Below are 14,875 nucleotides of genomic sequence, written 5' to 3'. Positions count from 1 at the left end.
CTACTACCATTAACAATTTATTAATTAACAAATATTGAGTTCCCCTGTAGTGGTTTGCACTAGTTGTAACTTTTAAAGATACTTTTTAAATAGTTAACATTTTACTTTAAATTTTATAAAGAAAAAAACCTAGGAGACTGCCTAATGTAAAGAATTGCAAATAGAGCAGTACTTCTCATACTTTAATATGCATAGGAATTAACTGGGCTGCTTATTCAGATCTAGATTCTAATTCAGTGGGTCTAGGTTGGGACCTGTGATTCTGAGTATCCACCTGGCTCTACGGTGATGCTAACTTTGGTACCTGGACTATAGTTGTAGTAGAAAGGCAATAGAGGACAATAAAAGGAAGTCTTGTTATTCTCACAATGCTGCCTTCCACTTCTCATTTGATGAACCTAAAATAGCTGTCTTCTTTCTTTGTTCTATGGTTACTATTGCAGAAGTATTAGTTCATTCTTAGAGTTTGATATTAATGCTTTAATATACCACAGCATTCATAATTAGAAAACTACCTGGTTTCCTTTTAAAATAGATTTTTAGGCTTTATGCTATTTTGCGGGGGGGGGGGGGTAAGGAAGTTGTATGTAGTGTTTTTGATATGGAATTAGATTAACTTAAATTTGCTTGGTAGACATTTATGTGGATCATCTAATGAAAATATAGAGTGATGTAAAGGAATTCTTTACTTCTTAACCTTCTAGTGCTCACCTTGTATTTATATACCTTTTTATTGATATCTTTATGTAAGTTATGTTGCTAAGCTATAATGTAGATATTTAGTTTCTGATCTTTGTTTTATTACATAGACTTGTTGATTTGCCTTTCAGAAGTTTATTCATCTTCTTCTGTTGAAATTAATTTCATATTTGCATGCTTTTGGCAGACTTTATAAAGCTCTATTCAAGTACTAATTGTGGAAATTATAAATTTAAAATATAAATTTTAAGATTTTATATCCATGTTTTCTGTGAAAATTTGAAGCCCTATTTTCTGCAGAGTATTTTATTTGTTACTTATTTGCTATTATTTGAACAAAATAAATATGCATATCCTTGTTGTATTTTATCAACAACTACTATTTCATGCCATAAATTTTGGTCTTGAGCATGAACCTAAAACACAAAAACCAAAAAGAATTAAATTTCAGGTAATAGGAATAGGACATTCATTTAGAGCTTCTCATAAGTCAGGGGCTGGCACAGTTTCTCTGGTACGGGCCAGATAATAAGCATTGTGAGCCACAGGCAGTATCTGTTGCATTTTTTTTTTTTTCTTATGTAACCCTTTAAAAATGCAAAAATCATTCTTAGCTTTTGGGCAGTACAAAAAAAGAATGTGGCTACATTTGGCCTTCTGGTTGTAGTGTACTGATGCCCAAATTCTCTGGGGAACTGTATTGTTTAGTTATATATTAGAAGTTAGGGCAGACTTTTCAACTTAAAATTACTAATGTTAGCCTGTAAAAATCTAAAGTAAAACTTACGCATTCTGTGAAAGGGAAGTAGGAGGGGGGAAAACGGACATTTTTCCTAATACTTTTTAAAGATAAGAGTTGCAGAATATATATTTCATCAACTTTAAAAAGCCCACTACATGGCTAGGATATAGTGAATTATATCTCTTTACAATCATCTTAATCCACGTCTGAAAGGCTAAAGTAATGTTTATTTTCTGCCAATATGCATTGTGTGTGGTCCCCATGCTCCTACTGTGTAAAGACTGCTACCTAGTTTACATTTATCTGGGCAGTTAGCAGCTGCCAGATTTTCCTGGCTTCTTTGGGCAGTGCATGGCAGTGTGGGCAAAGGCTGTTGAAACCAAAACATTGACACCATGGTAGTCAGCTGTGTGTTTTCCAGTATGCTACCATCAGAAGTGGGAGGTTCAGTAAAGTGGATGACAGAAGCAGAAGTCTCAGATATTTGCTACTCCTGATTCAGCTTTTTTGCTTTCTGGAGGTCTTAATTTGAGCATAATGTGAAAGTTAGTTTTATGAACTTAAAAATGTTGAGTGATCCTGGTTGTTATTGGTAATTTCTGGATACTAAAAATTAGTTGTTATAAGACCTCCATTAAAGAAGGTTTTTGATCATATCATTTTAACAAAACAAACCAAACAAAAAACCTTATGTACCATATTTTTGTTTATAAGTAGTTGAATTTGTGTACATGAGGTCAATATTTTGAACTTTAGCTTTTTATGAGTTAAAAATAGAACAGTTACTGAGCACCTCCAGTATGCCATACTTAGCTTCCCGATTAGTGGTATTGCTGCATTTAAGTTTTCAAGGCTGTAGTTTGCAGTTTTTTGAGAAATTTGGCAATGCACAGTTCCTTTTTAGAATTCACCTTGTTCCTCCCATTCCTCTCCCCCAAGAAGGCTAATATTCTTGCATGTGACTGTCTTGCATGTTATTTCCTTGAGTTTGCAAGAATTTTTGCAGGTAATAAGCCATTCAGTAGGAACAAATACTCAGTTAAAATGAAATCTCTTAGTTGAAAGCATTATAGACACTAGGATATGGAATGATGCTGTTAACAGTTCTCTATGTAGTATGGAGTACTCTATTACCTTAGTCTCACAAGTATGTTTTCAGATAGTAGCTGAGCTGAAAATATTGTCAAATATCTTGATTTTTCAAAAATATTTACTTGTATAAACTTGTACATATTTGTTCCTTCATAAATATTTCCCGTTCTTAATGTTTAGTAAAGTGACATTTGAAAATGAGTACATGGAGTAATAAGCCATATTCTCAGGAATAAATTATTAAGTGCCAGTTAATGCTTAGCAACTATCCACAGTTGGGTATTGAATGTTTCAGCTATAATTTCTTTAAAAATTACTTGCAAATTTTGGAATGTGAAACCATTGTTCTGTGCCAGTGCCAATAGTTTAAGGTGCACATAAGGATACATAATAATCTCTTGATGTCAGTATAACCTCAAAGCATATTACCAAGAAATAAGAAGTATTTAAATCTGAGAAAATATGGTAAATAATTGATTCCTTAAAATCTAATTTAAATTTTCTATTAGTCAAATTTAATGAAAAAGTCATTTTGGAATAACTTTTTCTGTGTTAATCATTTTAGCAACTGAGGTGCTAATATTAAATATTTTGGTGGTGGGTAATAATCTCTTCTTTTTAATCATTGGCTTCCAATTCTCTCTCTGCATTGCTGGAAACAAAATTATATATTCTGGTATTGGTGATGGGGGTGTGCACACTATTATAAAGTATACTCTTTCAAACTGATTTTAGAAATAAGTTACAATCAAACTTTTCTTCTGCTAACTTACTAGAGGACCAAAACCCTGTTTTTCTCCTCTAATAGAATGTGTGAGTACTTCTACATTGACCTTGTAACTTTTTAAAAACAGGAGTAGTAAATCATTACATTCTTAACAAATATGAGCTTGTACCTGGTTTGTTTTATATATATATATATTTTTTTTTAATTTCTTGCATTTTCAAATTTAAAAAGTATTATTTGTGAAAATATGTTAAATGCTAGCTATGCTCTACAAAAGTCATTTTAATGTCTTAAAATATTTATTTTATTTAGCAGTGATAATTTCTAATATATAACTTTTTCAAGGACTTAAGAGTAAAAGTAAATCCTTTCCTTGAGAACTAATGGTAAATATGAAATATTAAAAATTTTATATACAGGTACAAGTGGTAATGTAATTTAAAGTACAACATATTTAATGATTTCAGAAAATTATTGGAAATTTTTATTGTGTAGTTAGCTAGTAGTTGATTAAATTGATTCCATTAAAAATAAGGTGCACATTTTCTAGGGCTATAGTGATTTTTATATGAGATAGCTGAATAGAAATATAAGTAACTTTTGAGGTGTACATTTTAATATATAATAAAAATATTATTTAAATGCCCACTTAACTGAAACTTAATTTTATGAATTTTAAGTTAAAGTTTTACTTTAATGGTAAATTACCAAACTCTACCAAAGCAGTTGATACATTTTTGAGATAAAAATTAATGAATTGAAGTACCTTCGCTTCCTTTATTACAAGCAATGGATATGCGATGACTTTGGCATAAAGAAATTAAGCCTTACCTGTCAATTTACTTCAGTTAACACTAAAATGGCTGATTCTGTGTGCCTGATTTAATTTAAAACTACAAATCTTACATTTGACATATATTAGCTTTTTAGGTGTTAAGTCCATTTGGTCACATTTGGTTCATAGAAAGACTAATATTACCAATTTTAGAGAGATAAAATATTCCAATCCCCATAGTAATTTATTCTTAAGAGTTAAAATAAAACAACAACAACAGTAAGTTTGAAGTTAAATGTGCAATAAAGTAGACCAGCTTTCTTAAACACTTAATTCTTTGAGAAGAATACACACAAGCATTACATCTTTTAAGTTAATTTGCACTACATGTAGATGAATATTTGTGTGAGTTTCTCTTTTAAATAAGCTTCTACTTTGACGGTATATTTTTCAAGACAAAGCAGCAGTACAGTTAACTAAACACTTTGTCCCACTTGGCTATTGCCTAATTTTCTGGACTGGAAAATATATTGTTGATCTCCATATATAATTGTGTTTGTCGCCATAATTTTCTTCCCATAGCCTTACGCAGAAGTCCCTTTTGCTTATTTAGAATATTTGAATTAGAATGCTAGAAAGTATAAGGTCAGTATAACTGGATTATGTTCTAAAAGTTATTTTTAAGACTTACAAAGATACAGAATGCACTGCTGCTGTTTTTTGTGTATATTGAACAGTTCACAGTGTTTAGAATTTAAATAATGTAGTTATCCATCCACAAAAGTCCCAGTTTCAGTTTCACTTGTCCATCCTAGAAAGTCACTGGACAGTGTTGTAATTGAAGATAGAACTCAAGATTCCAGTCTCTTGACCTGACTTTATTTTGAGGTGTGTGTGGGGTGGTGTTTTTTTTGTTTGTTTGTTTTTAAACAAAGGTTAAAATCCTTTTTGTACCACTTTTCTCCTCCCCATGTGGGATTGGAGTGGGAGAGGTGGGGGTCAGTGCTATATAAAGCATTTGTTTTCCCTAAGTCAAAGAAATAATTTAAATCTAACTTTAGGTTTTGATTAATTCTGTGACTAGCAAACTAAAATGATTGCACTAATACCTGTACTTAAGTTTTTCAGAATCTCCCCTAATTGCTAATTTGAATTTTCTAAAAATAAAAATAAAAAATCTAATTACATTACAAAACAAAACTGATTTTAAAGAACAAACCAGGATTCAAGCCATATTTTAAAACTGCATCCCCAGTTTTATTCAAGCAATCTGATGTCTGTTTTAAAAAGAAATTTTTAAGTAAAGCTCATAATTTCAAACTTATTACACATGGCTGTCCCAATAAATTACTATTACCAATGAAACAGACTTTAAAGAAGTTGTGTTTTACAATGCAGAGAGTGGAGGATGCTTTTTATACATTGGTGAGAGAGATCCGACAATACAGATTGAAAAAAATCAGCAAAGAAGAAAAGACTCCTGGCTGTGTGAAAATTAAAAAATGCATTATAATGTAATCTGGTAAGTTCAGCATATTAATTTTGGCAGAAAGTAGATGTCTTTCAAAGGTAACAAAGAAGCAACCACTTTAGGACTACCTAGTTGTGGGCTTTTAATTTGAAATATTAAAAGAAACCTCAGAGGAGGAGGGTGGAGGGATGGATGAAAAATGTGAAGGGGAATAAGAGGTAAAAAAATAAATTAAAAAAAATTTTCTTGGAAGAATTCAAAGTAAAAAAAAAAGTAACTTTTCTTGAGAAAAAAAAAAAGAACCATGTAGTATGTTTCCATAATTAGTATATTGGAACTTTTAGTTTAATGGGTTTTAATTATAATTGAGGGAGTTTTGATGGCTATAGACTACATTTGTCATAGGGTCTAGGAAGAAAAAAATCAAAGAAACCATATAGAGTTTATAATAAGGTTGAATGGCCCAGAAGGTAGAAAAGGGCAATTGCTAACATTTCTAATTCATTGGCATCAACATCTCTTTTCACCCAAGTTAGAAACTGGGAGTCTTCAGGTGACTCCTGCTTCCTTCTTTTTACTCCCATTTGGAGACAACCACAAATTCCGATGATGTTACATTCTAACTTTTACCACATCATTAGTTCAGTCCCGTTTCGTTTCTTGCTGGGATTATTATAACCTCTTATATGGTTTACCTGTTGCTGTCTTCATTCACGGTGCAACCAGAAAGATATACTTAAATATCATCCTCTTATTTTTAAACCCAGTTACTGACTTCCTATTAACTATGGAATTAAATCTCAAATTTCATAACATCCTATATAATAAAAGGCTAATATGCAAATTGACCAAACTGCAGAACGACTGGTCACTATGATATGCACTGACCACCAGGGGGCAGATGCTCAATGCAGGCAGATGCTCAATTGCCGCTCAGCTAGAAGCCGGGCTCACAGCTGGTGAGCACAGCTGGTTAGGGGAGCCTCTCCCACCTCCATGGCAGCTCTAAGGATGTCCTACTGTCAGTGCGGAGAGTGGGCCTAAGCCATCAGTCAGACATCCTCCGAGGGCTCCTGGACTGCGAGAGGGCGCAGGCCAGGCTGAGGGACTCCCCTCAGTGCACTGGGCCTCTAGTGTTTTCTAAGGCTCTTAACTCCCTCCTATCCCTGGCCTTATCTCGAAAAACTCCTTGGAAATTACTTTGTCCTTATATAAATGAACACCATGTATTTTCTTCCTGTCCCTTGAGTCTTGACTGTTGCTCTTGTTTAGAATACTAGTATTCTTATCACCTAGTCTTATAAATTAGCTAATACTTTTTTGTGATTCTGTAATCTCTATCTTCTAAGAATCTTTCTTTAAACCTTTAGACTGAGTATAATGCCCTTCCTGTGTATTCCCAGTATACTGTTCTTAAACATTACATGCTTACCATATTACTTGAAATAACCTCTTTTATATTTGATTCCTGTCCTGTAGAATCTTAGAGAGCCAGAATCACATTTTTTTTTTTCATTTTTACATGTCCATGCCTAATGAGGCTCCTGGTACTTACGAGCTGCCCCATTGGATTTTATTGCATGTGATTTTTCAATTTCCTTTCTAAATGAATCCATATTATATTGGTCTTGCTCAGAAAACCTATCACTCAATAGATGCCATAAATTTTATGCCAAAGCTTTAGATTTTGATGTATATTGTTTGATGTATATTTATAATTTTATTTCATGTTCTCCCAGAACATGAAATAAAATTATAGGGTGTCATTTATTATGCTGATTAAACTAAAGGTAGGTAGTCTTTATTATATGAATTTGAGGTCAGAAATAATTAATGTAGCTCCCAAAAGTATGAAATACACATCTGAATAGTAGATTCCATACCAAAAGATATTGTGTGTTCTAGTACTAATATAAATTCAGAAGAAGAAATAAAGCATGACTGACATTAATTTTTATTGAGATTTATGAACTCTTGATATTTTTAGTATCATTATCTAAAGCAGTATCTTAATTTAGAAGGTGTGATAAAATTGAACATTGCAATGCAATTTGAAAAGTCAAACTTTACAGTAGCCATGAGCCCGGTATAAGTGACTAAGTATAATTTTCTATTTTAATTTAATTTTGTTTTAATTTTTTATTTTCTCCTGTTATCTTAGTATTAGGTGATTTTTAAAGTAGAACTATTTAGAATAAAATAAATTTTATGCTTTAAATTTTTATTTAAACAAAGGTGGAATTATAGTTTTCTAAAGTTTCTCATTTGTGCAAACTATATTTTCATTAACTATGTAGTATGAATGTCAAATAATTGTTGGACATGATGAATTTAATTCATGTCTTTTCATTCGACATGGATAGCATTTATGTAAAGAAAAAAGTTATTTGTAATATTTAACATTTTAAATAAGAATATTTTTATAAAGCTTGATAATGATAGCTACAAATTAGGTTTTCTTAGTCCTAAAATAGATGAGTTTAAATAAAATAATTACTGGATACTACTTTTGTCATATATGTGTATATGAGAATAAACTAGTTTCCATATTAAAAAAAGGCATTTACTGCTCTGTTTTGATTAATTGTAACATTTCCCTAATCATTGAAATTATTTAATTTTATTAAGATTGCCTAGAAAGGAGAATCAGTGCAATGTGAACCTAAAATATTTGTCAGAATCTTAAAAGAACGTAATGTTAACAGATTCGGTTTTTGTTGTATCCTAAATACTTGTGTATTGTTTTCAACTTAGAATGTGTTCTTTTTTATATTCATCTTGTGGTGTTTTATTTCATCTGCTTCACCAGTTTAGTACCATTGACATTCTTCTTCATTATAAAAGTTGAAATGGAGTAGATTATGTATGGAATTGTGATCAGAGAGCATTTATGAAGGTTAAGTGAGGCGGATTAGATCCTCTTTAAGTATTCCATTTTAAGGGTTTACTTTCATAAATTAGTCAAGGGTTTGTGAGCTATAAATTTGTTCTTTATATCATTGAAGTTTTTTGCTTTTTATTTAAGGAGATTAGCATGAAGGTTTATATATATATTAAGCCTTGATTGTATTGCTGGTTAATTGTCTATTACTTTTTCTCACTACTTTGAATGAAACAGAAGCATATGTTATATCAGTAATGATTTCAGAAAGTGGGAAGCACTCAATGAGTGCAGCTTGGGGGCTTTCTTGGGGAGCTTGTTTATTCACTGATATTCATATCTGTAATGCTGGTTTTATCTTACTATTTGTTTAAATGTGAATAAGCCTCTCATTACCACTCTGTATTCAGTTCAAAAATATTGGTAATACTCTGAATTTTAGATTTGTTGTGAAAATTAGATAAATGAAACTTGAAGAAAATGCCCTGATTTAATTTTGCTGTTATTTTGAAATACTAATTTTGGAAGATTTTAGTAATACAATAAAGGAGAAATCATATCACTTAAATTCTAAATTATTTTCAAGATAAATGTGTTTATATGAATATCAACGGAGGTGGTTAAAATGAATAAAAACCTAATGTCCATTGTTTTTAAGGTGACTTGATTTATGTAACTTTAATTGTTGGGTATTTGTTTCTAAGATTCCCTCTAGTGTCCAGGCTAAAAAGTATCATTATATTAACAGGCTTTTAAAAATAGTACTACTCAGTTGAACAGATTTAAAAATATATAGATAATAATGTTTTTTCTTTAATTTTATTTTGCTTTTATATTTAATTTGCTCTAATGGGGACATGACAAGAATTGACTATGTATAGATCTTGTATAATTTCAGTATTGCAGTTTAAAACTCTCCTGCTACCATATTCAGAGTGCCACTTTTCATGTAATGAATTATTAGGTTGAAAATTATTCTGACTTACAATCACTTTTCACCATTACTGATTTTGGTACATTGCTTTGATCACAAATAGGTGTCAACCAAAATGACCAAATGGATACTTTTTTTTGAAGATACAGCATTTGGCTTTATATGGGAAATTTTTTAATACCTAATATACCAAACAGAAACTAAATAAGTAAAATAGAATATACTCTAAATTGGTAAATTACACCCCTATTTAAATGATTTAGCTCCTTTTTCCATAAATTAGAGTATCACATTTTCAAAGTAGTATCTGTGTTGGGTCACTTTAAATTTCTTCCTTATATGATTAAGTATAATTGAAACTAATTACTACAGTATGTAATATTTGAAAACTGAAAGTATATTCAAATAATGGGGGGATGAGGACAAATATGTAATACCTTAATCAATAAAGAAATTTTAAAAAAAAGGAAAAAAACACTATTTAATTCTCGGTAATTATCTAAATCTAACATATTTAAATAAATATTGAACCAGAGCTCAAATATTATTACTGTGAGTATTTATGAAAATAGCATACTTGCAGGCTTAATATTTAATGTCTAGAAACTCAGGGATAATTAAGTGTAAACACATTTTCACTACACATACACATTTCGATTTTGGTTACCAAGGTGTGCTGATATGTAAAAATTAGTAGCTAATTAAGTTCTGGGAAAAAGTCATTTGTGAAGCTTACGTAAGATTCTATGCCTTTGCTTTTCATTTCCTTTAGTTAAAATCAGTGTTCCTATTTATAACATTGACAAAATATCTATGAAGAAGACATTAAAGAATCTTAAATGTCTGGTAAATACTCATTTGCCTATAGAGAAATGTGAGGAGTCCTTACTCTTTCTCAGTATTAATGTTTCCATTAGTGATATACCTTTCCTGTTATCTGTACACATCAAACCATCATATATATTCACATTTTAATACTTGTTTTATATTTCAGGGTGTTGATGATGCCTTCTATACATTAGTTCGAGAAATTCGAAAACATAAAGAAAAGATCAGCAAAGATGGTAAAAAGAAGAAAAAGAAGTCAAAGACAAAGTGTATAATTATGTAAATACAATTTGTACTTTTTTCTTAAGGTATACTTAAGTGATAATTTTTGTACATTACACTAAATTATTAGCATTTGTTTTACTTTAGCATTACCTAACTTTTTTTTTTTCTGCTCCATTCAAACTATTAGCTTTTATCTTGAATGCTTATTTTAAAATGACAGTGGAAACTTTTTTTTCTCTAAGTGCCAGTATTCCCTGAGTTTTTGGTTTTTGAACTAGCAATGCCTGTGAAAAAGAAACAATACCTAAGATTTCTTTCTTGGGGTTTTTGGTGCATGCAGTTGATTACTTCCTATTTTTCTTACCAATTGTGAACTTTAGTGTGAAACAAATTAATGAAGCTTTTAAATCCTCCCTATTCTGTGTTTTATCTAGTCACCTACATGGATTAATTACTAATTATAACTTCAATTGAGATTTAATGTTTTGCCAGAACATTAAGGGAACACGAATTTCTGAGCTTCCTGTAGATTCATCTTGTAGCCATCATGTCCTCTAGTTTCAGTTGCCATTACTTAATGTAAATTTACACTGTTCACAAAGGCTTTCTTCCTCTTTCACTGCTATTTGTCATAGTCATGTTCCCAAAAATAATATATTTTTTCTATAAAAGGGAAAAAAAAGGAAAAAAAGACAAGGCAATGGAAAATATTAAAAGGCCATTTACTTTCCACATAGATAAATTCCTATAATACTCTTAATAGCTTTTCCTGTTAATGCAGACCCAGTATGTAATGAGGATTCTAGCAACCATTTGGGGGGTCTATTTACATGCTACTAAATTTTTGTAATGATTTAAAAAATTTAACATGTATAAAAATTCTCGTAGGAATTAAATGTAGTCTCCCTGTGTCAGAGTGCTCTTTCCTAGCATAACTTTAAATAAACCTTTTCTTGAACTTCAGTCTTTAAAAATAATTTTAATTCTGTTAGTGATATTAAAGATTATGTAGTAGGTGTTAAAGAGACCAAGTTGAAGTCCAGGCCCTGTGTGAACCCCTGAGCTCCATTGTGAGTTTCACAGTGCGGAGTGCATCCCTATGGTCTCCCCGTGTTGTCAAGCATTGGTTGGTCAAAAATGGGGACTGGAAGAGAGGTGGCTAGCTCAGCAAGATACATTCTCACTATGTGGTGGTTCTGCTGACAGATCAGGAACATGACTTAAAAACAACAACAATAGAACTTAAATTATATGTATATATTTTAAATGAGGTTTTGGGGATGGGGCAAAACTTTAATTTTTTTAAATAATGAAGGGAAAAAGTTTCAAAGTTTCTAGTATTGTCTAGTTCTCTTAACATGCTAAAGTAACATTTCATAAACACTTTACAAGTCTGGTCCATTTTTAAAGAATATCTAAGGCTTAAAAATAGATAAATTAACAAAATGATTCTTTCAATGCATTTGAAATGTTGCTTATTTTAAGATATTTAAAGTGAGATGGTACGTACATTTAAAGCGAGAGGTGAAAATATAATTGAACTAGGAGGAAGGTGACTTAGATTTTGGTGTCTTTTACAACTTTGATTTTGGGCAGATCACTTATTTCTTCATGTTAAAATAAGTCATCTCAAGGCCATAGCTAGCCTTACAATTATGTGATTTACATTCAGTTTACATAAAAATATACCTGTTTGTCAATCTCAGCATAATCTATAACTTTTTACCTGTGTTATTATTTTCAATACCAGTTTTAGGAAAAATTATGCAAGAGGTGAAGTTTATTTTTGAATATCCTTTCTCCATTATTCAAGACCTTTCCTCCCATATTTGTGTCATCTTGCCTGCCTACCCTTCTGTATGGCCAATGACTTGATGCTTTTAATATATCTAATTCCCCCTAACCTCAAGATTTATTGCTGTTTTGGGTATCACCTTGAAGGCTTCACATCAAGTCACATCAGAATGCCTTACATCTTATTTGCTCAAGCTCAACATAATCTGACAGATACTACAGTGGAATTTGACCTAATGACTAATTTTTGAGGTGGCTGTAGCAATTTAATCTTGAACCCTTGAATATCATGTTTGCTGATTGGTCCATTAGTGACTAGGAATTTTCATACCTGCTATGAGTAGACAGAACCCTATCCAATGGAAGAATTTAATAAAGGTAGTGCTGAAAGAATTCCTTAGATAATCTGTAATTAGGACTGTGCTGAAAGAATTCCTTAGATAATCTATAATTAGGACTAACTCTGGTAATAGGACACATTGCATTGTTTTAATAACAAATCTTACAGTGAAAAATACTTTAAAATTTAATTTACAAAGCTTTTTAGCACGGTTCATTCAACATATTTGAGTGCCTTCTAAATGCCAGGCACTACACAAGGCACTGGGGATAGTATGGTAAAAGGGACATAATCTTTATGCTAAAGTAGCCTTTATATTTTAGAGTGGTTTGTAATATCTTTGTAAGGCATTGGCACATGACCCAGAAATAACCATGCATATTTTAGTTTTGTAGGAAAGGGAGTTGGTCTCTTAAAATTTCTTCCATTTTTGGAATAATTATTTTGATCGGATTCCAGTGTAACTGTTTAATCAAGCTACTTTATATAAATCATTTTTCATTGTTTTAAAGGAGTAAGCTTGACTGTATATTTTTATTTGGCATAATTGTGTGACTCTATTGGGACAATTATAGTATACATTAAGTTGTATGTGAGGATATTAAAATCCCCAAGTGTGTAATATTCTGGTTGGTCTCTTTGTATAAGTAATTAAAATAGACTTTAAAATTAATAATGAATTCTGAAAGTTATATTTATTTAAGGACGATTAAACATATGCCTGAACTAATTCACAGAAAAGGAAATTTCTGTGTAAAATTATTATGATTTCTGAAATGGTTTGCTAAACTAAGGTTCATGAAACATTATCTAGGTGGAGTATTAAGACTTATATAGAACCTCCTCTTATTTCTACCCAAGATAAAGAAATGGCCATACTTCAAGAATAGCAGTGCATAATTGAGGGAGGGGATTTTTTAGGACTCTTGAATTTTTGATGTAGCTGGGCAGTTTTATTTTAAAGCAGTGGTAATTATCCTTTATTATCTAAATTTCGAATGAATTGACACAAGGATTGTTTTCATAGAGATTTTAAAAGAGGAGAAATGATCCTAGAAGTAATATAAATGTTATCTAATTATTACAGACTTAACGATAAAAATCCTTGTTGAAGTTGAAAAAATGCTAAATTATAGTCTTAGACATAAACATGTTTGTGGAAGAATGTATCAGAAGTATTTAGTAAAATTTGAATGAATATTCCCAATTGGGAATTCTAGGCTCTATTTTAACTGAGTCACACTGCATAGGAATTTAGAACCCAACTTTTATAGGTTATCATAACCTTTGCCACCATTGCACAATTTTGTCCTAATATATAAAGAAATCTTGTGAGGCATGTTAAGTTGCAGTTTGCACAAGTTCATCTCATTTGTATTCCAGTGTTTTTTTTTCTTCTAGCCATTTTTCTACACTTTCAGTTTTTGTAGGTAATAAAAGCTGTCATTTACATTTGTCAAAAAGTAATACTTTCATGGTAATTATATATTGCTGATTTTTAAGAACCTATCAGTTACTATAAAACTGAATTTAATAACTTCTCTGTTAATATTGGGTAGCATGAAATCTGCTTTGATAAATTGAACAGCATACAACTGGTAGCTGCAAATTCCTTCAGAAAATGAAATTATTTCTATCTAAAGATATATTCTCATCAGTTCTTAAAATATAGTGATAACTAGATTAACACTTATTTTAGTTTAATAGTTTTAAGTGCCTGTTTGGGATGATGCTAGGTAATTTAGATGAATTTAGGGAAAACAAAATTATTACCTGCAGAAATGTCAATTACAGAGGGCCCCCCTCCCCATAGAGTTAAATGGGTTATGTAATGTTTTATCCAAAAGTTTCCAGTTCCACTGTCTTGTGTTTTCATGTTGAAAATACTTTTGCATTTTTCCTTTGAGTGCCAATTTCTTACTAGTACTATTTCTTAATGTAACATGTTTACCTGGAATGTATTTTAACTATTTTTGTATAGTGTAAACTGAAACATGCACATTTTGTACATTGTGCTTTTTTTGTGGGACATACGCAGTGTGATCCAGTTGTTTTCCATCATTTGTTTGCGCTGACCTAGGAATGTTGGTCATATCAAACATTACATTTAAAAATGACCACTCTTTTAATTAACTTTTAAATGTTTATAGGAGTATGTGCTGTGAAGTGATCTGAAACTTGTAATATTTTTGTCATGAACTGTACTGCTCCTAATTATTGTAATGTAATAAAAATAGTTATGATGACTATGCTAGTGTGTATTTCTTTTTTTAAAAAATATATTCTTATTTCAGAGAGGAAGGGAGAGGGGATATAGAAACATCAATGATGAGAGAGAATCATTGATTGCCTGCCTCTTGCACGCCC

At 31.0% G+C, this 14,875-nt stretch overlaps 1 protein-coding gene across 3 annotated transcripts in view; it reads left to right on the top strand.

Moving 5' to 3' along the window:
* KRAS (KRAS proto-oncogene, GTPase) overlaps positions 1-14,757 on the top strand; it is a 42,040-nt gene extending 27,283 nt beyond the window's left edge. For 2 of the 3 annotated variants that reach the window (XM_079774796.1, XM_079774797.1), the window contains exons 5-6: positions 5,434-5,557; positions 10,316-10,442. In XM_079774796.1, coding sequence (XP_079630922.1) covers positions 5,434-5,553 — 120 coding nt within the window. In that variant the 3' untranslated portion in view covers positions 5,554-5,557; positions 10,316-10,442. Of the gene's footprint in view, positions 1-5,433; positions 5,558-10,315 lie in introns of all 3 variants that reach the window. The other variant, XM_079774798.1, reaches the window with a different exon arrangement.
* The last annotated feature ends 118 nt before the right edge of the window (positions 14,758-14,875 follow it).

The sequence above is a fragment of the Cnephaeus nilssonii genome (assembly GCF_951640355.1).
Source record: "Cnephaeus nilssonii genome assembly, chromosome: 6".
NCBI classification, from domain to species: Eukaryota; Metazoa; Chordata; class Mammalia; order Chiroptera; family Vespertilionidae; genus Cnephaeus; species Cnephaeus nilssonii.
The sequence above is the reverse complement of the archived record's forward strand: the minus strand, read 5'-3'. Positions and strand labels throughout refer to the sequence as shown.